Genomic DNA, 22514 nt, shown 5'->3' on the forward strand with positions numbered 1-22514 from the left:
ATTTGCTTGTTGGATATTCTCTATATTCAGTTAGAATTGAAGGTCATAACAGAAGATGTGCTTTGTCTTCATTTATATTAGAAATTCAAGCCTCAAGTCAACTAGTTCGACCACACTTAAAGGCACCCTGATCGCTATATAAAAAAGTATTTTTATTTGAAGATCTCTTTTGCAATAGCAGATACAATCATGTCGATAGACTAAACGTACTATAGCCACATGTCGACCGGTCCTGGTCCCCCAGACCAGTTCATTTTGGAGCGTCTTGGGCCGCCTCTGTTATTACGGTTTGAATTTCCATGGCAAGGGCCCGGCTCGCTCACTACATGAGCAGCTGACGTCACTCAACAACTTTTATCATCAGTTTTTTGGCACCGTTTAACTTCTCTGCGCTTATATTTAGGGCAGTTGCGATAACCGCAATTATTGCAATATATGATCACTTAAACTGCAAAAGGGTTCAAGGGACCTGGGTAGCGGCATTTTACATTTTAATGATGTTAACTGGACATGTCCAGCATAATTTAAATGTTTAATTATTAACAATTTCATGTTTTTTTTACACCATCTGCAAACTTTCACTGTGTTCTGCCATCAGAATTGCCACTCAAAACTCATGGCTGCTCGAGACTCGAGCCAACTTTAATAAATACACAGTACTTAGGTAACGACGCAGATGTGCTCGACTGTGCATTATGCACAAACAGCAAAATGTTTTAAAATAAACCTAAATTGACTCCTCAGTCCAAGTAAACGTGTAAACCGCAAGTAAATGTGGCGCGGTTAAAATCCAGGGGGGAAATGCAGCAAAACAGAGTCCACGAACAGCCAAAATTAAAATACTATCCCATCTGCCATAATCCTCCTCCTTTTTATTTGATATTTTGAACATATGAAATGTTTTTAAAAATACATACATAAACTAAGAAGCAACAGCAATAGACAATATTTTGGCAATACAGTTACATTTCCATTTGTGCGGAATGCAATTTACATTATTATTATGGGCCACACCGCAAACTGCGGTGCTGAGGCGTCGTACAGTTACCACAAGAGAAATGGGGGCAACAGCCCTACTTCTACCTCCCATTTTAACGTTTGGTTATGAAATGCATTACGTTTGGATAACATTAGATGCATTATGCAATGGAAAGATAATAATTTGGGTCTTGACGGGAGTGTCGTGTGTTGATAAACAGGAAATAGCTGATGCTAACGTGAGCTAACTAGCCGCCAAATCAAAGCGGCGTGACCTTGCACCCCCCACCGCATTTATTCATTTTCGACCGCCTTAGTGAAGTACTGACACTAGCACTGTGCTAGTTAGGCACTGTTGTGCACAGATTTCATTAAGACAGACGTTCTGTACCAGATCAGATAGCTAGTTCATAGATAGTTTCCATCTGCAGTGCCTGGTTTACCGAAAAAAATATATAAAATGTAATTACACTCAATCAACAATAAGAAGAATTCACAAAATCCACTCAGATCAAAATATTGTCGCACATCATTTTTGGGGGAACCGAACTCTCGACACTGCGCATACGTGTGCTGTGGCTTAACCACTCGACCACCGGGCAGCACTCTCATCAATGAATATATATACAAGCATTTGTCTCATAGAAAATACATTACCTACAATTTATTGCGTTTCAGAAAAGTTACATATCATGCTTGCACAGCTTACCGCCCTGTAGTATAAATAAAAACTTGTTTTAAATTCAAAAAGTGTGTTGCACATTGTAAAACAGAATGCTGACCATTAACACCATTTTCATGACTCATTTACATGTCAATGTGGGTCCAGTAGATACAGCCATAATCACTTTACAATAGCCAATGAGAGAACAGACAGGCAAGGTTTACAATGTTGTGGTAGCAATTCATGTGCAAAATGGACACCTTTACAACACTCACTGGTCAAACAGACAACCACTACTCCTCAAAATACTTTTTTGGCTCCATGAAGAAGCATCCATAAAAACAATAGTACTTGTACTTGTAGCTCGCACTAGTGAGGACCTGTGTCTGGTTCAACGTGTCTATCCACTAACTTACACCAGACAATAAACTTCATACAAACCGATGTCCACATGCTCCGACACAGACACAAGCTGTGTATGACTTAGTTTACAGCAGAAATGTCTCTCGGGGCGCAACACAAGTTCCAATAACCCCAGTGTTCTCGCTGGGATGAGGTTGAAGGATGGCGGTGGGACAGCGCTCGCAAAAAGTACTTTTTTACTACTTTTTAGTACTAAAGTACTAAAAAGTTGTGTTTTCGGTAACCCGACCGACCGGATTTTCAAAATAATAAAACCCGACCTTAAACATTTTATCGCATATTTACTGGCCGTACGTTTCGAGAATTGTGAGAGCGAATTCAAAAGCAGCGGGGAAAAAATCATCTGAGGTCACACGAGGAGAGAGCGCGGCGCGCGAGGAGAGAGCCCGGCGCGCGAGGAGAGAGCCCGGCGCGCGCCATGTGAGCGAGCGCCTACGTGCCGTAATTTTAATACCTGGCGGTATCTTTTGGGCATGGCGGGGACCAGCCGAAGCATGGCGAGCCGTCATGCTAAAACCACTCAGCGAGAGCACTGCCCCACAATCCCACAATTAACCAACCAGTGCTTTAAATATTTCAGTAACCGTATGGCATAAAACCATGGAGTAAATCAGGTGACCCTACCAGGCCAAGTTACAGGTCAGATCTGTGTTAGAGAGGTGACCCTACTCAACAAAGAGGAATAGTCTCATTTTTAAGACTGTGACCAAAGGGAAAATACACCAAACATGGAAAGCTTGGAAAGCTTTAAGGTTGCACACTTGCAAAGGTTTTATCCAGACTTTCATCAATTACCATTACAGAAGCCCCATCTTGCTCATATTAAACCATGGATCTATTGATATTAACTTCCCGTTTATTACGCTCTGCATTCACCAGGCATGCACGCTCCCATTGTCATAACAACCGTATGGGAAAGTTTGATAGTCTGGACTATAAGGAGTTGGTGTAAAACTCTGGAGACCAAACAGAAATAATAGAACATATTTTTAATGTTCTATGTCTAGAACTTGGTGCATATTGTGACATAACAGGAAACTGAGATGGCCAAGGAAAGCTATAAAGGACAGAGTCAAAAATAACACAAACTCAGGATACAGCAGAGATGCATAATTTAAATAGTGAAAAATTGCTTTACACAATGCATTTAGACAAGTTCGTGTTTATGGACAAGACTAGAAATGCGACGCAATCTGCTAAAAAGTCTGACTTGTCCATCAGCAGGTCCCTCAGGAAAACGCAGAGCACTGCGGTGTGCACTGGTGAACCTCGCCAGCCTGGAAGCACTGTTTACTTCAAACTGTGCCATTTAAGTTTTACTATCCCAAGTGCCTAAACACAAGTCCCATCCGGTACTATCCATTTCAGACCAAAGAGCTCTTTGATTACGACTTTAGCCTACCATGGTTATCATAAAACAATAACAATAAACAAATTTATAGATTTGCATATTTAAGTCCACAGAGAGAAAGAAAAAGACTTTGAACTGTTGAACCAAATTGAGGAAGAGAAAGACAACACACAAATGAACAAGGGAAAGAAACAAAAACTCTGACGATGAGCACGTTTGGAATGACAACTACCGGTCCTCAAAAAAATGTTTTTTAGCATTTTGTCTAATAAAGCGAGAGTTTGATTTGTTGTTTCACGGATTTTTATTGGCATTTTTAAAAGGGGAGGACGGAATGAAAATAAAAAATATATATATATATATATTTTCCCATTATCAAATCACATTTCTACCATCCAAAAGTCGGAGTTGAATTTAAAAATACATTTTTATTCTAAATAATTTTCTTGGATTCTTAGAATAAAGGCCCTAGTACCACCTCTCTACATTATCTACATAATTATAGTTATCAATGCAAGACATTGAAAATGTTTGTACTCTGCGGTGTACAAAAATGCCTTCAATGTCATAAACTAACTGTTTAATGGAAGGTGGAACTCAGTGATCAAACAGAAAGTAGTCCCAGACTGACAGCTTCTCCGAAAATGAATCATCCCGTGACCAAACAAGTCGCTTTGATCAACTTTATTGAGTCTTGACAGGAACACAAAGTGTGCAATTAATGAAAATGTATTATTGAGCTAGCTTAAATCTGGCCACAGTGATTTGATCCAACGGCGTAGTAATTTTTCACATGCTCGAGTCGTGAACATGCAGCTCAGATCAACTCATCGGGAAGTAGCGTCCTTACAATGCGATCAGAAGAGAACGCGTGACTCCAGACGAGCTGGACATGTCCACATGAGGAGGACTTGTGCTACTTAAATGGCAGCGACAAAATGATTCCGATATAATCGGTCAAGACGCGTATTCTTCATTTCCTCATTCGAACACGAGTTCAATGAATGGGGAGCGCGAGCCAAAGCCACGCCCATCCTTCATGTTAATTTACCGGTTGATCTCATGGATCTAGGAAGCCGTGAGTTGCGAGAGTTTTAAAACTCTGACATTCGGACGAACTCGGGGTAGTGCAGAAATGGTCAGAGATGCTGGTGCAGAATACATTTTTATTTTTATTGAGGTTTTGGCCCAAAAAAAAAAAACTGCGGAAAATCCGTAAAAACAGGAATTTAATATTTTTTTAGAATCTCCGTTTTTGACGTCGGCAGGCTCTCGAAACAACTTATTAAAAAACTCTCGCCTAATCAACCAGCTCATTAACAAACATACATGTTTAGCCATTTTCTTAATAATTCTATTAATATGGTCGTAATCGGTGCAAATAAGATACATTTGACAAATAAATGTACAGCGACTATGGAAATGATATAAAGGGAATTAAGTATGTCAGTGATTAGTGATGTGCGGCTGCTTCCCTCAAGAGGCCATGGAGGAGGAGTGGAACATGTCCCTCTTGTTTCCCTCTGAATAATAAGGCCCAGGGCCACAAGAGAGCTCAGAAAAGCACAGGGGAAGAGGAAGCCAGTCGCCAAACAACAGAGAGGTTAGTGTTGGCCATTGGAAATCTAATATTACACGGATTAGGGCTGTGCTCAATATATTGATATCGTGATAGACTTCTTGGACATGCGTGTATAGGTACAGAGATGCGTATTGCGATACGCTTTAACAATATAAAGTCATAATAAATTTCCGAGATCTACACTTCTGAACCTACAGACTGCTGAATCTGAGGAGCTGAAAATGTGACATCATCATAGGACAGTTGTCTTCTGATAACACTGAGGACAGTGTGAACAGGAGATTCTACTTTATCAAAATAATTTTAGTAAACTTTTAACACTGGTTTTAAGGGATATCCATGAATCAGGATGCGTATCGTATCAAGTTCTGTGTATCGGGATACGTATTGTATTGTGAGGTACTAGGCAATACCAAGCCCTAACACAGATCAGCTCCTGCCCTTACAGTGTAAATCTGTAAAGTAATGTCACACTGTCTTAAAGCAATTACTGCTCGTTAAAAAACATGTACAATTTAAAATCTGGGCTTGTTGCTTGGTAATGGAAGAATCAAGTGACCTGATCTGACTCTCCCTCCTTTATTCGCAGTCTCCTCTCGTTGTCCAGTTGTTCACAGAGAGCAGATCAATGGCGGAGGCGCGTCCCTCCAGTAGCGTGCTAGCATCTCATCTTCACCGTGGTAATGTGTGCCCCAGTGGGACCGGACACAGCCAAGCCTGCACGTTAATGGCCATTGTTTTTAAGACTAGGCTTTTCTACGGTGTCCTCAGGGCGCTGAGGACACAACAATTACACCTTCCGATAAAAGCAATACAAATATGGATTACAATCACTGGACAGACAACCAACCTTTTTCCTCATGAGACTATAGGCTCAGGACTCTAATACAATTGAGCGAATACTTAAAACTGTTGGACATAAAAAATGACCATCTTGAAACACAAAATGTAGTGCCTCCTTTTTTACATATTGGCAAACAAAGAAATCATTTCAGGCTATTAAAAAAATCCCAGAGGGATCTTGGGTGAAATTAAAGACCAGCCCAGAGTACCTTTGCTAATCTGCGCGAGGAGTGGGGGCAGGGACCCATCTGAGGTGGTGCCATGGTTGGGGGAGGGTGCGCATGTGGTTAGCTGAGGCATAATCTAACTGTACCCAAGTAAAAATACTCTTCCTGGTCTTCTGTGGCTCATGCGCTCACTGCTCTTCCTCACTCGCCCCTCCCGCCTGGCTCCTTCTCAGAGCTGTACACTCGGACGGCCCAGGGTGTGTGTGTGTGTGCACATTTGTGCCCCTACTGGTTGTGTCCCGAACACCAAGGCTTAAGCCCCTGCCATTTTAACGCCACTGACAGATCAGACCATTAGGGTGTTACCTAACAAAATGGAAGCCTTTAACCCTGAAACTGCCAGACCGCTGCAATGTGTGTGTGCGTGTGCGTGTGCGTGTGTGTGAGAGAGCGAGAGCGGTAGCCACAGAATGTTTGTGTGCGCATGTCTCCACCTGGATTCTCCCTCAGCAACGTGACAACGACAACAGCGCTAAGTCCAGGAAGTGCAAACCGGGCCTAGCACTCGGACGCACAGAGCCTTTAGTGAACAGACATGACATGGCGAAAAATACAACTTATATACTTATCGTCTAAGCCCATCAAATAGCTCTCCGCCAAGTTTTGACAAGTCAAACATCCCAAGCACTTGGATACAAATTTCAAAGCCACAAATGTTTAATGGCTGTAGTGACAGAAACTGTCTAATGCTTAAGTCTTGACAAAGATAATCTAAAATGTTGGTTAAATTGCTTACAAATGGTTCCAACATATCCCGTAAAAAACAGAAGCATATACCCACAGAGGGGAGGGACTGGACACACGCAGTCGGCTATCAAATTTCATTTCTCAGAAATGTAACATAGCAGGAAGTGACCAGGATAGATGAGGTACAAAAAAAAATATCTTAAAAAGGGTGCAGAGAAGTACAGTCAAGCATCGGACCCTCGCATCTCAGAGTCATCTGGGAAACAAACTAGGTTAAAGCAGCAGATTTGAGACTTAAATCCATGATATTATGATATTAACTCTATGGATTCTGTTCAGTGAGGCAGGGGTCAACCCAGGCCAGCAGCAGCCTCAATAAATGAATGGGGTGACACCAAGGAGACATTTTCCGTGTTAAAGCAAGTCTCATCTATGGAATTTTTTAATATTTTACAAAAATACATAAATACAAGGGTCAACAAATTAATAATCAAATATTTACAGCAAGCAGGCTCTTAAATTTAGAGTCTCATTAGAACAGTCACATAATTTATTAAGTTTTACTCAAGCCTCACATCCGTGACGTGTCAGCATGTTAGGCTCATGGGTCCAAAGTGACGTCACACACACACACTCATTGTTACTACCATCTTGAGGATGAAAGCTGCATGTTCCACTGAGGGCTGGGCCAACAAAAAGTCTCAAAACAAAGGATTCCTCTTCTAAAACATACCCAAAGACAGTTTGTCGCCTGAAATGGATTACTGTCAGGAGGAGGGACCAATGGACATAAATTAATCATCAAGATGAACCGGTTTTCAATTGCCACAAATATTTATAGCTACGGTAGGTTGGTTTGGCTTTTTGGGAACTACGGCTTACCAGAGAAATGTGTCCAGGCGCAACGCAATTCACGGGTGCCGTGCGCACACGTTTGTGTATCGGAAGGAGCCCAGCATGTCAACTCGGAGGTCCACACTAGTGAGAGTAAACTGCGCAGGGTATAGTCAACGTGAGTTGTTTTATGCCGCTTCTACATGAGTAAACACGGGGCAGAGCGAGTGACTGCACCAATGACTGCTTGTTGGGTCGAAGTGGCCGCTCAGCGCGAGCCGAATGTGGAGACGCACTTGCTCGAAGAAAAGGGAAAAACAAAAACGATAAAAGAGGAGACATATTGGGCAGGAGCGCAATCTTACCTGTTAATGCTGGTTCTATTCTTCAAAGTCTCAAGCCCCTGCCCTGAGCGTTACCATGGAGCTCATCTTACTAATAACTGATATAATAGTTAAGCGAGCTACAATCAGGTGCCAATAAGCTTATTTATATATTGAATCCTTTTATGGGCAATATATTTTATGTTCAAAATAATCTGCTGTATTAAATGGTAGGCAGGTTAATTGTTAAAATAAAGAACATTTGCAAGTTGAAAAAAAAAAAAAAAAGGATTTTTGTTGTTGACATTGTTGACATTGTGACATCCATTCTAGTTAGCAGCTGGCTAATGCTAGTTATTGTGTGGCTATGCTAATCGTTAGCCTACTTGCAGACAGTTTTGTCCGGTGCAGAGGGCTTATGGACGAGGAAGCTTAGATGTAAATGTTCACAAAAGTTTGTTGTGGCAAGTTGTCCCTGCTTTTAATTGTCAGCGAGTCGCCTGCAGTAGGATCAAAACCCACAAATTCTGTCTTATTGAAATACCAACCTTTTTCATTTTCATGCAGTTTCTCACATCTAACAGTGGAGATAGGCAACAAAAGTTAAAATGACTGAAACCATTGATATTTGTGTTGAGAAAGTTGAATACTCATAAGAACAATGCCTAAAAACCTAAAAAAAAAAAAAGGGAATCTAACAAACCCTTTGACTTAACAGCATCTGAGAGTCTCAGTCTACAACTCAAGACTGCACAAGCACAGACTTAATACAGACAACTGTGAAGAGTAAACATTAACAGCCAACATGGAGAACTCTAATCCTTGTGTCAATCATCAAATTCTGAATGTGTCTGAAAACCTGCAAAGCAGCAATTTTTGTGTGATTGTGGACTTTCTTCCCCTCTTAATTGTTTTTTCTAAAAGGTGATATAGACTGAATTAAGGAAAAGTTAGTAAGTCTCTGGGTGTGAAACCAATAAACATTGATCATGTGAGAGCAAATAAAGCCCTTTCCAGGAAAAGGAAGTAATATATGGCATTATAATCATTCCTCTAAATTACCCATCCAATAGTCAGAGGATGATAAAAAACAGTGACCCAATGACACTGAACGAGCTGAACCCAATTATGTCACTGCAGGACCCTAAAAACTGTTCCACAAACAGTCAATAACAGGCCTGCTGTCATGTACACATAACCAGATGTAGTTATCAGCTTCTTTGACTTCAGAGTTTCTCTGAAACTACTATATATGTATGTATGACTAGGACGCCAAAGAGGCAAGTACGGTGTCACATTTCACCTTCAAACATCCTCAAAACACTAAATGTAGGACCGGCCTCAACTTACACCTTCATGATAAGCAGGGACTCTGTTGCGACGTCAGGTTACATACTGTATATTTTAGAATTGTATCTATCTTTTCATCTGGACAATTTAGAGTAAAAACTGATCAAGAGACGCATTTAAAACCTAGCAAGCCACAAAACATTGAAAATCGGTTGTAGACAACATTCCATGACAACAGATAAACAAAAAGTTCACTTAGATCTTAGCACATGATATTAGTGCCTTGGACCAGTAATCCTGCTGTGATCAAACACTGAACCTCAGAGTTGTGCCAAAGTCATGTCCAGGACACAGGCAGAACACTTTGTCCCTTGGGCAGATGACTTGATGCTTCATGTTTCCAAGTCCCCGTCCGAGCCACTCGGAGCTTGAGAATTCGATTTTTTTAAATGTATTTTTTAATTGTGCCAACTGTGGACCATATTCTTATTTGTTGGGTTGTATAAAACAATGATTTGAATAAAATATATATTATTTGGCTTAATAGAAAGAAGCAATCTCATCACCAAGGTAATGAGTTTGTCAGCTCGTGCAGTCAAACGTCATAAAAGGACTAACCTGGCATCAAAACTATCCTGCCTGGCAAATCTCTTGGAGAAGCTAATAGGTACCCAGGTACGTGATTTCTTAACCAAATATTCAATTTTAAATAGCTGCCAGTCTGGTTTTAGAGCAGGGCAAAGTACTATCACAGCTGCTACCAAAGTTACAATAAATGACTAATGCCATTGCATTGGACCATAATGAAGAATGTGCTGCTGTTTTTGCTGATTTGTCAGAGTCCTTTGACTCTGTTGAAAGAGTTTATCATCAATCAAGATGCCCAAATATGTGTTGTACGGGAACTTCTACAAACTCAAAAGAGAGCTGACTAATAAACTTAAAGCCAGATTGTATTTTTTTTTTTGGAAATAAAAATTGTATTCCTTTTAAAAATAGAAAAAAGTTCATTAAGATTACATTTCTCTCAGTGCTGGATTATGATGACTATTATGAGTATATACATGCATTTTGTATATACATGCATTCTATATATGCATACATTCTATAGCAAGTCTTGAAACCTCTGAACTGAAGTTTTTCATTCAGCATCAAGGTTCATGACAGGAGAAGGATACAGAACTCTCCACTGTCAATATACTCTAAAGTGGGATGGCAATCTCTGGATGCACTGCATTTTGTTTATTCATAAGGCTTTAATTGGCATTTTATCTGATTATTTAACATATTTGCTGAACATAAGATAAGATAAGATAATCCTTTATTGTCCACACACCAGATCAAGAATTCATTGATTAAGATCACAGGACATTCTGAATCAATACGGAGCCTGTGCAGCAAAACAAAGACATTTTAAATTAAATTATTTTATACCTTTTAATTAATTTTGATTAATTCAAAGTACTTATAAAAATGCTATCCATAGTGCTGTTTGAATGATTTTATTCAATATTGTGTTTTTATGCCATTTTATATAGATAGTGTTGCGTTTATTTTGTGTTTAAGTGTTTTGTAGTCAACAGGGTATTCATTGGGTTTTCCCCTGTATAATTAACATATAATTCACATTTTATAAGAATGTCTGTGTTATTAATCATTGTCAAACCAGTGCAGGTCCAGTTTGACTGGCGTCTCGAATGCGTCTCGCTCAGACTGCACCCAGCGCAGCTGCGGCTGTAGTATTGGAGCTGTGTTCTTGCAGACCATGTGCTTGTGCGCGTAATGATTTATACAGGGGGAAAGGTTTGCAAAGCCGCACTGCACATCACGTGGTCTACACTCCTCTCATACTTTTAATTATATGTAATGACTGCAGCCACTGCACTGAAGCTACACCGCGTTTAGTCTGAGCTCAAGGTTAGGAGTTTTCCTATAGTCTAGCCAAAGCTGGGCTCCGTGGAAGCGAATATGGCTGCACCCGGGTCCCTTTTTGATGACTGACTATGTAAACACGACAGATCGCTTTAAACTGGTGGTTACCCTCACGATTTATTCAGCAACAGGTGAAAGAAGAGTCCATCGTGTATAGCACCACGGAAGCAGCTCTGTTCGCTTGAAGCCCTTTAAAATGGAAATGAGCAATGCGCGTGAACAAGGACTGACCCAAAAGGGGATTCAATATAAAAATCTTGTGCACACTGGGGCCGCTCCACAGCGTGCTCTAACCTGTGCGAAAACGCCCAAAGAGTTGAAACAGAGTTACAGTTTCATTTTGGGGCTGATCATGTTCTCACCGCACTTAAGATCAAACGAACAGAGCCAAAAGAAAATAGAAAATCTCCCTGGCTCTGCATCACTAATGGGCAAAAGAAAGTGCAGGTAACAGCAAATTTGAAACCACATTCGCCGATCAGCCAAAATTGTGTCTAAATGGCCAGTATTCCACTTGGGCATGTTATACCTGGTTATAAAGCTTAGTCTCTCTCTTCAAATTAATGCCCCAATATCTAGCACGATTTGGGGTGTGCCAAAATATCCAAATATCATGATCCTAGTTTTGGTGATACAGTATCGCTATTGCGGGCTGCTGTATAGATATATCATCATAAGTCATTTTTGTTACAACTTCCCGAATTATTGTGTGACCGCACTACAATTTAAAAATGTCAAAACAATTACATTTTGACTCTGATAATTAAAATGGGTGTATTTAATTTAGAATTTGGGCAGGCCATGGTTTAACAATGAAAAAATGTGTTAAAATTATTGGGTTCTTAAAAAAATTGTGATATAGCATAGAATATCATGAGCAATATATTGATTATCTCAAAATCGTGATATTATCGTATCGTGAGCCGTGTATCATGTATCTCATCAAATTGTGAGGGACCCTGTGATTCCCAGCCCTAAGCACAATGCCGATATATCTTATATATTTTTTTGTATATCCGAGTTAGTGCAACTGAATGCACCTCCAGGGCTACGCTCCTTTTTGCACCAGTGCACTCTGACAGATCTGACTGAGGCAGTGATAGATTTAAATGCTCTGAATTAAGCATAGGAAGCATAAAAGTGAAAGGTTAAAGGGCTATTCAGTCACAAATGCACACATTAATGATTAACGTTAGGACATCATTTTTATTTATTTATTTATTTATAGATAAATGGCCAGTAGCCTGCAGGTCAAATATGATAAAAAATCATTTATAAAAGTCTAGCGCCATAATCTCTGGTTGAACAGTTAGGGAGCCATTTATCTACAGCTTTGTAGGCAAAAAATAAAGAGTGCCGATATATTAATTAGCAAACATACAGTGCGGTGATACTCCATAATAATTAAGAACTCGCGTGGCAGTAGTGAGACGGAGATGTGTCTCAAACAAAAGTTCCACAAATTAACAGTAGTTGAGTAAATATGAAGTCCAACAGGGCAAACAAGAGGCAGCTCCACCAGCCAATCATTACAAAATATTCCTCTCTTCGCCTCAGGTCATAAGGTGGGACCATGTGGACAATAATAAAACAAACAACTGCCATGGTGTGTGACACGTCAATGTGAATCCCAAGATATAAAATACAGACACAAAAAACAGACGTGCGTTTGTTTATTAACGTGACGGATCGCATCGCATGTCTCCCGTAGATTTCCGTCTGCTCTGAGTCAGCCCGAACTGTCCTTCTCCGTCTTAATTTTGTCCTGTACACTGAGGGAACTATATTATGATAGATCAATGCACTTAGACACGGGGAAACGTGCTGCTCTCATGGGGACAAGCCGGACGAGGCTGCAGGTGAGCAGTAGGTGCGTCCTATGATTGATACATGGCAGGACTAATCGGCAGTCGACGCCACGAGGAAATGAGATTCAGATTTGGCGCCAAAAAAATCGTCCATTACGCCTTTAAGATACAAGGCAGCAGTGTAATCAGAACTGTCTCACTTCTGCCCATTACAGCGCAATATGGTAGGGCTGCTCAATAATGGGCAAATGTGTTATTGTAAATCACAATAATAATCCAACAATGAAATGCTCAAAGAAAGGGTGTTGCATTGTCACATGTAAATTAAGAGAACGAACAGATTAAAAAATGAAAGTAGGAGGAGTTATCTGGCACAATAGGCTGTTATTACACTATGAGCTGAAGCAATTACATGCAATAATTGAATAATGAAATTAATCGTGCAGCCAAACAACATGGTTTAAATTAAGTTGTGTAGTTTACAAGTTCAATCCTACATCATAAATCATAAAAATCTGAGGTTATCTAGTGAACAGGTTTTTGCAAATTATGATGTTAACACATAAGAATTAAAACGTGTACTGTGTAACTTTTCCAATAGGTCCATGATCTGCTTGAAACGTCATTGCTTTCCTTGGAATGTTCCACAGTATGGCAGTAAACAGACATTTCTAGCTACAATGCATTCTTGCAGTGAGCAGAGCAGTGTAACCTATCCGCGGACATGACCGGTAAATTGGCACAGTACTTGTCTGTGGAGATAGTTTAATGCCATACTGTAATAACATTCCGGGCAAAGCAATAACATCTCCAAGAAAATCTGGCGGCGGACTCTTTCAAAGAAAAGTTACATCGTGCCACTTTAAAAAAGAAGAAAATATAGATTGATATTGTAACTTATATATACACATATAACTAAAGCATAAGTGTATCCAGAAAGTATCTCACGCTCATCACATCATTTCCAGTCAAATGTATTTGAAGATCTGCTCATTTTCAGCCAAATACATCGACCCATCATATAATGCAAATAGACTTGTGTTCCCCATCACGTTTTCAAACTAAAGTACTTCCTGAGAGTTTTGAGACACACGAACAACATCAAGAGTTCACTGGAACAAGTTCAGAATATTTTGACACCGCAAACACCTTGAAAACAGATCTAATCATAGTACCCACTGACTCTAAAAATATGCCTCAATACCAGTCCATTATATAACGTATTGACTAAAGTCGAGAATTGTATAGTTGTGAGCAAGGGTAAAGGTTTGTCTTTTGCGAGGTTGATGGCTCTCGTGTCTGTCGTGAGAGACACGCACCCACTGGAGGCACACAGTCCACCATTACGCCTCCATAAAAAGGCTTTTCATGGTTGAGCTAGTCTGACAAAGTTGTCGGATCAATGGCTCATAAAGCTATGATAATTGTGCCCATCCGGGATGTAATGTCGCGTGTATTTGATATTGTGGACAGATCAAGACTCGATCGCATTTCAAACTACAGCCACTTAAAATATACAAGCCACTAATGTGAAAGTAAATCAGCATAAACAACAAGCTATCTTATGCTAACGTAACTTACCAACAACAACCTGTCCATCTGTCCGGCTGCGGACCAGCGGCTAACTACCCACGGCTAATCATTTTATTATCCGAGGGGAACAAGGGTAAAAGTTGAAGAGAAGTGAAACGCGTACATACTGAAGGTGGGAACTGTTGGGGTTGGATGCCGTAAGAAAGTGTGTTAACATCCAAATAGCGATACATGACAGACAGACAATGAAATCGACCCCATCTCGGTAAGCCGCTAGTGTTAAAAGGCTAGCATCAGGCTAAGTTAGCATGCTAATGCTACTCCCTGGACATCCGCTCACCCAGACAAATAGTCGAAAATATAGTCACAAATAATCAGGCGCTGATTACATACAAATACAATAAATTTCTTCCGTTACTTTATCTCTTGATTAAAAGTAAGTATATAATAGTATACTGTCAATACATCTGGATCAAAGCCTCCGACATGTTTGAAGGAGAAGTTAGTAGAAATTGGACTTATAAGCGGATTGTTCTTGGCAGTAAACGGAGGTGTATGTGTGCAGCAGGGCGACACAAACTGTTACCTCTCACGTTAGCAGTTCGAGCTATGCTAGTTAGCATTACAGAGCTAACATGGATAGAGAAACTTCCCCTCGTCACTTTAATCTATCGAACTGATACACTCTCGGATTAGTTGCTCCTGTAGGTCAATCTAAACTTACGGTGTCTTGGAGGGGCTCTGCCGAGTGCCCCGCGATACTCAGTTCTATGATGTTGGTCTCTGGCTGGATTCGGTGTAAAAATCCCGGGGATCCCCTCTCTCTTCTGTCCACTGCCACTCCGCTGCCAGATCATGTAATGAGCCACCACAGGCGGCGTCATGCTGCGTTCACATGCGCCTCGGAAATGTAAAGTTTAAACCACTGAGACGGAGCAAGGTCGAGCCATTTAACATTATTACCCCCAAAACGATTAAAAATATATATTCCCAAGAAGATAATGGAGCCAAATTACATTACGATTAGGTTAATTTAATAGTCGTACCATATTGTTTGTTTGTGTTTGCAGAATTTATGATTTCGATTGATTTATGAATAATAATCATACATAATGTTGTCGGACACATGATTATACGTGTTAAGTTATAACCATGTGAACAACAACGTTATAATATCAAGCTAGACTATTTTGATGACTTAAGACTTGATCAAACGGACTAGGGACTCGACCTGGACTTGCCAGTGACTCGAGAGTTGACTTGGACATGGAGCTCAAATTTGTGTATTAAGAAAATATCTTCTTAAAAATATTTTCTGTACGATTGGTATATTAGAGTACTTAGAGGGTTTTACTTGACTGGAGCAAACCGGAACATGTCTCTTCCCACTACTCCACCAGAACTCTTTAAGAGAAGGACCCTTTACAATAATCATTTCAATTGTGGAAAATAATCTCAAAGCGTAGGATTTGGGACTTTACTTGGACTTGGCTGTCTTGGACTTGAGATACATCTGACATTCACAAGTGTGGTCCTGTCTGATGGTGGTGGCAATTAATTTCACTTCAATCAATTTACAAACAGTAACAGCTCCATGTTCTAGGCAACATATTTTGCTATCTGCTTACACAACAATAAATACTATTTCTACAGGTTTCCATGCACAATATTGAACACTTTTAATCTGAAACTTGACTGATCCTGACACGAGTCCTTCCCACAAATGTTGTTGAAATCCTTTTAAAAATCTGTGACATAAACCTGGTCAACTTGGCACCACTGGTTGGCTTTTTTGTGTAATAAGTGTAGTGGGAGAAACCTTTATTCACACTTTCAATTCGGTTTTATCTTTACTACACTGTAATGACAAACTGCATTATGAACTGATCAACTGACCATAATGATATTCACCATGCCACTCTGTATACGGAAAATAACTGTTTAAAAAAAATCTTATTCAAAAGCAGTTAATCTGTTATTTTTATTGGAAAATCCTTGAGAACAAAGTATGCTTTAAAATAGGTGTTGGATAGAATATGGCTAGCAATTTAAATACCAAGCAGTAAGATTTCTACAAAGAATGCTAAAATACATACCACATTTTTCTAAATTGACTTATAAAATGTCACTGTACAATAGGGTCAATGAGTGGCAAATCTATAAAAACATACTTGTAAAGAAACCCCCATTTAGTAAAACTACTCTGGCAAATAAAAAAAAGATAAATCAATTTTCTGAATATTTGACAAAAAGAAACTCAAGATCAAAATGTTTACGCATGATGTAAAAGTGTCAATACCTTTGCGAGAAGTTCATATATTACACAACTTAAAAAATAACATATTTAATGTGTTAAAAGGGTGAGTGGCATCTCCTGAGCCACCAATGTGTTAATCTGAAACATTGCTTATTAACAGAGCAAACAGCGACATCTTCTGGTCTTTATAGGAACTGCAAACACTGAAAATATCCATCTGTCTTGAAAACTTGTCCATTTTCCCACATGCAGAAGGGACCGATTGAACTAATCTTCTGGTTATAATCTATGAGGTCTCTACATTTGGAAATGTCAACCGTTGCAAAAAATAAAGGGGGTCAAACATAGCCCAAATCAGTAACTTTCATGCATGGAAAGTATCTACAAAAGGCAAGACATAAAATATTTACCAACAGTTACAAAAATACGAACATGAATAAATTAATTTCTCCTACATTTCATTGCTGCCACAATCGACACCCCCTTTTTCCACCCCCCTAGTAAAACGGAAGCTAAGCTTGGATCAACGTTCTCTCCAGTATTTGAATTGAGACAAACGTTTCTAGATTTCACCACTCTTCTGCGTATTAAACACATTTCTTGGCCAGCAATTGTACCACATGTCATCAGTGAGCAAAACACATGTAGATCCATTTGTAGAACTAAAAGCAACTTGAAAAACAATAAAAAGTCATGACTTCTTTACATCCTCGATAAGCAACAGTCAGAAAATCATGTTTTTAGGCAGCAGTTCATTGGACTGAGTATGATCTTGTAAGTTCAATGGAATAATACAGTCCTCATAGTAGGCTTGCCAGGCTGGTGGTGGGGCCGTTCTGGGCTTGGATTTGGACAGGAGGGGGCCCATCGGTCCACTTCAAAAAGAAAAACAGCGCAGAAGTGTAAATAAACACAACTATGTAAATTATGAGAAATACAAGTTGTTAACTTACACTGATGAGGTTATGCTCAGGCAGGCTGCAGGCTGCAATGTGGTCCTGCAGGAGCTGCTGAGAGAAGTTCTGGTGCATCTGCGCCGCTTCATGGGCATCCATCGTATTCCCAAGAGCTTTGTTCAAGTCTGCACAAAACACCAACATTTTTGTGATCGTGATCCTAAACTAGAAAACATTTTAGTCAAATTGAGAGCCAATAGCCAATCTGATTGTGGGCTACAGTAGATCTCCGTCAGTAAAGGTTTAGACTTTGGAGACATAATGGATAATTGGATTGTCTTTTAGCACAGAGTAAAAGGACGTCTTGCTTGTTTTCATGAAAAATATTTAAAAAAAAAACATTTTATCTCATCTATTTTTTTTAAAAGTTATAAAAATTGCAATTGATCAATGTGAGGAAGAAATTGTGATTCATTTGTGTAAAGACTTCAAGCTGTATTTATTCAGTACCCACCTTTCAAAAGCGCTGAGGACCACAGCTGAACAGACATGTCAGGAATCTTGCTAGCTAGCTGCATTGCAGGAACCACCATGTTGTTACTTTCCTGAAGAAGAAGAGTCATGAAAACATATTCTTCATTTTATGTTGTATTTGTAATTTCCAGGAACATATTTAAAGACTTTGTTCTCACTCGGTGGTTGCCAAGAACATAGAAGATGTGACCCAGTAAAACCAGGGAGCAGGCGGTTAGTCTGTTAAGGTCCTCAGCATTGGACATTTTCAAAGTCTCTCTGAGGAAACGCCTGTAATACACGAAACAATATAAACATGTAGCGATTTGTCAGTACAAAGAAGGCTGTTGAAAAGCAATAGTTTACATACTTGGCCTCATTGTAGCGTCCCTGAAAGAAAGACAGCAATCCCCTGATGTAGAAGGCTGCTGCGCGGAGGCAGTGGGAGCTGCACAAGAGAGACACTTTTAAAACTTTTACAAAATACACCCCCATGTCCTTGCAGTTTCATAAATGATTAAGGTCCCAACCTGACAGGAAAGTTGTGGTCTGGGTTTATCCTCTCCAGCAGACTGTACAACTACAAACACATGAAAAATACAACTGTAATGACGAGGTTATGAAATATTGCTAATCCTCTTACATACACACACACACACAACAAAATAACATTCTATTTTACAACAGCTATCACATAATGCAACAAGTCACGTAAAAGCTACTTAAATCAGTTAATTATTATGGGGTTTTCATAGAGTTACTCAACTAACCTCCTGATGTCTGTTTCCTTCCCTTATGTAGACACTTGCCAAGTTGGTCACAATGTACGTCCAAAGTTCTTGATGTGTGGTGAGCTGCCAACCAAAGACAAATAATGAGGGAGCAGCACAGACGTGAGATGAAAACCATGTGTCTGAACCATTACCCGCAATGCTGTGGTAAACTGTGCCTCCGCGTTATCCATGCAGTTCACTGAAATGCAGTACAGGCCCTGAAATAGAAATCCCACAAATTCAACACAGCGGTAAAACGCGGAAAGACGAAGCAACAAATCAGCAGCAACAAAGAAAATGAAAGTGTATTTAAGAAATTCAAAATAAATATCACTGAGAACACTCACTAAAAGTGTATGAAGTTGAGCAGCATGATTTGTAAATAATCTTGGGGACTGTTGGCAGAGCTGGCACACCTGTGAAATCTGAAAGGGAACACAAACATTGAATCAATATCGTTTATCCAATATAATGAACACAACAGAGCCAATAAAAACATTTGAGTTGGTAGACTAGATACATTTTTACAAAAGGAAAAAGTGGTCAAATCTCACACTCTTGTGAATGCCACAATTTCAAAATAACTGAGGAGAAAATAAAAGAGGGCAATAGGTATATCAACATTTTTATAATGTACTATTGAAGATATGCAACATTAATATATTTATTTAATAGTAAAAACTGCTACAAAAAGTTACGTTGTAAACTTTCAAATAAAGGTATAATGGGATATTTCGATTGATTTTACAAACATGTCACATTTGTCTGATAAGTAAACCTCAACTAATGCATTTAAAGACATGTTTTAACAAATTTCTGTTGGAGTGCTATAATATTGTCTATTTTGCCCAGTTTGTCCAAACGTAATAATAAAGTGCTAAATCTTGTTTGTACCTCCTGTAAAGCAGTGGCTTTGTGGCCTGTGACGAGTCGACACATGATGATGTGCTCAAGGAGAATGACTTGGAAGGTAGAGAGGATAGGGCTGCAGTCCAACACTAAACAAAGATCACAGAAAATGATAAAAATATATATAAACAGACCATACTCAAACCATTCTCTTCTAGATGGAAAAGTTGAAAGTTACTTTTTAGTTTCTCCAGTTGCATGAGAGCTTTGTCTGTGTACTTCTGGGCTTTCTCCAGATAGCCTGCTTGCATGGAGTGCATGACTGTCACCTGCACACAAAACAGTTGTTTGATTGCTTGGAAACAGAACACATTTTAACCAGTTTATACACGTCTATTCAGTTATTTATTTCATTGGACAGATGGTTATAGACATCCTAAAAGTGACGTCACAATAATTTGTCTATCAATCTAAATAAAAGACAGAAGGAAGCATCTATCAGTTAGGTAGTTGAATAAATAGCTTATATGACATATTATAGATTTAAACAACTAAATATAGATATAAACTACCAAAGTGTTTAATTTTGCCATTTTTTTGGAAGCAATAGGTTTTTTCACATTATTGTACATTTAGAATGAGTTTTCTTTTGGGATAATCCTACTTTAAAATGATTGTGTCATTGCATTAACTACTTTCTACATTATCGTTTATTGTCTAATCTTTTATTCAGCAGTACATCGCACTTTGTTATCATGACTGGCTTATGTGTAACTGCACACATGAATTTTGTGCTGTAAAATTGTAGAACGAGAGAGGATAAAAAGTTATTACCAAGTACACAAGAACACACATGTGCTCCTTGGGCAGCCAGTGAAACAGGTCCGCTGGGTTACTAGGCAGAATCTCATCATCATGGAGTGTGGAGATGGTCTGAATGCACTGCTGGAGCTGCTTTAGACATGGCTTTACGCTCTTGACCTGAGGAGACACAAACATGACCCTTTAGAGAAATGTTCCAACACTGCACGATAATCTGACAAAACATTACAGCTCCACATTCTGAATCTTTTATTTTACCTGTCCAGCATCTAGGTAGTGTGTGACTTGTAGGACCAGGAAGAAGACTCTCAGAGACTCCTTCTGAATGGGATTTCCCTGCCAATTTTCAACAATATTGCCACAAAGTGTCAGGAGAGGATGGACTTCTGCAAGCTTTCGCTCCATTAGCAGCAACTACACAAGGCAGAAAGGACATGTTGCAATTGCATGGATAAAGAACAATGGACAATGCAAGAAGCAGAAAAAACTTACCATTCCTTTACTAAGCAGAAACAATGCCCTACAAAAAGCAAAAAAAACAAAAAATCAAATTTTAGATGCATTTAGAGAAATCGACGACTCAAATATGTTAAATCAAACTCTGTCTACCTGGTATATTCTGACCCCACCACTCGGGCGTACTCTGCCCCCACGCCCAGCAGATCACAGGCTGAAACCAAGTCTTTCTCCAGTGTATGAAGTTGCTGCAAGAAAAAAATACAATGAAATTAGGTTAGACAATTCAAATCAATGTGTGCATTTACATGGCTAGAATATATCTTTAACTATGTTTACATGCAGAAGAGAAATCTAGCACTGTTAACACGGATTTGTAGAGTAACTCCAGATATCAGTGTATTGCTATTGATGTGCATTTAAACATAGCTCATGATTCAACAGAGGTATTTTTACAGTGATACTTACAGCCAACTGGAACAACAACCTGCAGTGCCAGTATGGTGTCTGCTGAGAAATCTGAATGGCCTTTCGAAGAAGAGGTTTTGCCGAATCAACCAAATTCTGGAATAAATATAATGCAATTATTGCCACATAAGACTTTTTCATTGAGTCAGAACTATTTAATGATATAACATGTTCACCGACCAAAATTACCTGTTGGCAAAAGAGTTCAGACAAAATGCTGGCAGCTTCAAATTTAACATCTTCAAACTGAGGGAGTTGCTGGGATATGAACCACTGCAACACAACATGACAAAAATGTTACAAAGGTCGTTTATAGTGTTAGCGCTTAAAATAAAATCAATGGAAGCCAAAATTAAACAAGCTAATGAGACAATTCAATGCAAAGTACAAACAACCCTTTATAACCATACTAATTCAAACCATTTTTTTTACAAAAGAACACTGTAAACAGAGACTTTGAGATCAAAACTCTGGGCTGTTGGTTAGCTTTTGCTACGTGCGGCCTAAACTGGGGCGCCATCCCCGGTGTTTCCTGCAGCAGACGCCGCGTACCGCTTTCTCCAGGTGGCTGCGGGCGAGCTCGCTGTTCTTGGTGTGGTGGTAAAGAACCGAGCCGAGCTGGAGGTGAGTCCGGGCCTCGATCCTCTGTGGAGGCTTAAACTGAAACACTGCCTGTAAACAGTGCACGCAGAGCCGGATTTTGGGCGGACTAGAGGTTCGAAAATGTTCAGCAAAACCGAGAAGGGCGAGGTACCAACGCTCCGGGGCCTCTACGTTTGACGCCATTTTGCCCGACAACAACAAGTTTTTCAGAGCCGTGGCCAGACCCGCGGGTTGCCAGGTCAGGCAATGGAAACCCCGCATCACAGCGTTTAACGTTTCGTTTGCTGTAATTTCTTAAAATAATACTTTGTCAATGTTTAAGTTCTATGCATGTTTGGTGTAATAATAATAATAATAATAATAATAATAATAATAATAATAATAATAATAATAATAATAATA

General features: G+C 39.5%; 2 protein-coding genes across 3 annotated transcripts in view; both read right to left on the reverse strand.

Moving 5' to 3' along the window:
• Positions 1–15361, reverse strand: part of gatad2ab (GATA zinc finger domain containing 2Ab) — a 28406-nt gene extending 13045 nt beyond the window's left edge. Inside the window, exon 1 of one of the 2 annotated variants that reach the window (XM_072439398.1) lies at positions 15200–15361. The gene's annotated coding sequence lies outside the window, so the exon portion shown is untranslated. The remainder of the gene's footprint in view (positions 1–15199) is intronic. The other variant, XM_072439397.1, reaches the window with a different exon arrangement.
• Positions 15362–16442: 1081 nt separating this feature from the next.
• mau2 (MAU2 sister chromatid cohesion factor) lies at positions 16443–22334 on the reverse strand. The gene is made up of 18 exons (XM_072438127.1): positions 22062–22334; positions 21699–21782; positions 21510–21605; positions 21195–21289; positions 21078–21105; positions 20844–20999; positions 20598–20744; positions 20002–20092; positions 19809–19912; positions 19262–19339; positions 19067–19132; positions 18912–18995; positions 18672–18721; positions 18512–18589; positions 18321–18432; positions 18143–18233; positions 17686–17813; positions 16443–17607 (listed from the first exon to the last, which is right to left on the reverse strand). The coding sequence occupies exons 1-18, from the start codon at positions 22293–22295 to the stop codon at positions 17533–17535; spliced, it is 1797 nt and encodes a 598-aa protein (XP_072294228.1). The 5' UTR covers positions 22296–22334; the 3' UTR covers positions 16443–17532.
• Positions 22335–22514: the final 180 nt, after the last annotated feature.

The sequence above is a fragment of the Eucyclogobius newberryi genome, unplaced genomic scaffold (assembly GCF_026437365.1).
Source record: "Eucyclogobius newberryi isolate DKJ021-1_F unplaced genomic scaffold, fEucNew1.0.hap1 SCAF_9, whole genome shotgun sequence".
NCBI classification, from domain to species: Eukaryota; Metazoa; Chordata; class Actinopteri; order Gobiiformes; family Gobiidae; genus Eucyclogobius; species Eucyclogobius newberryi.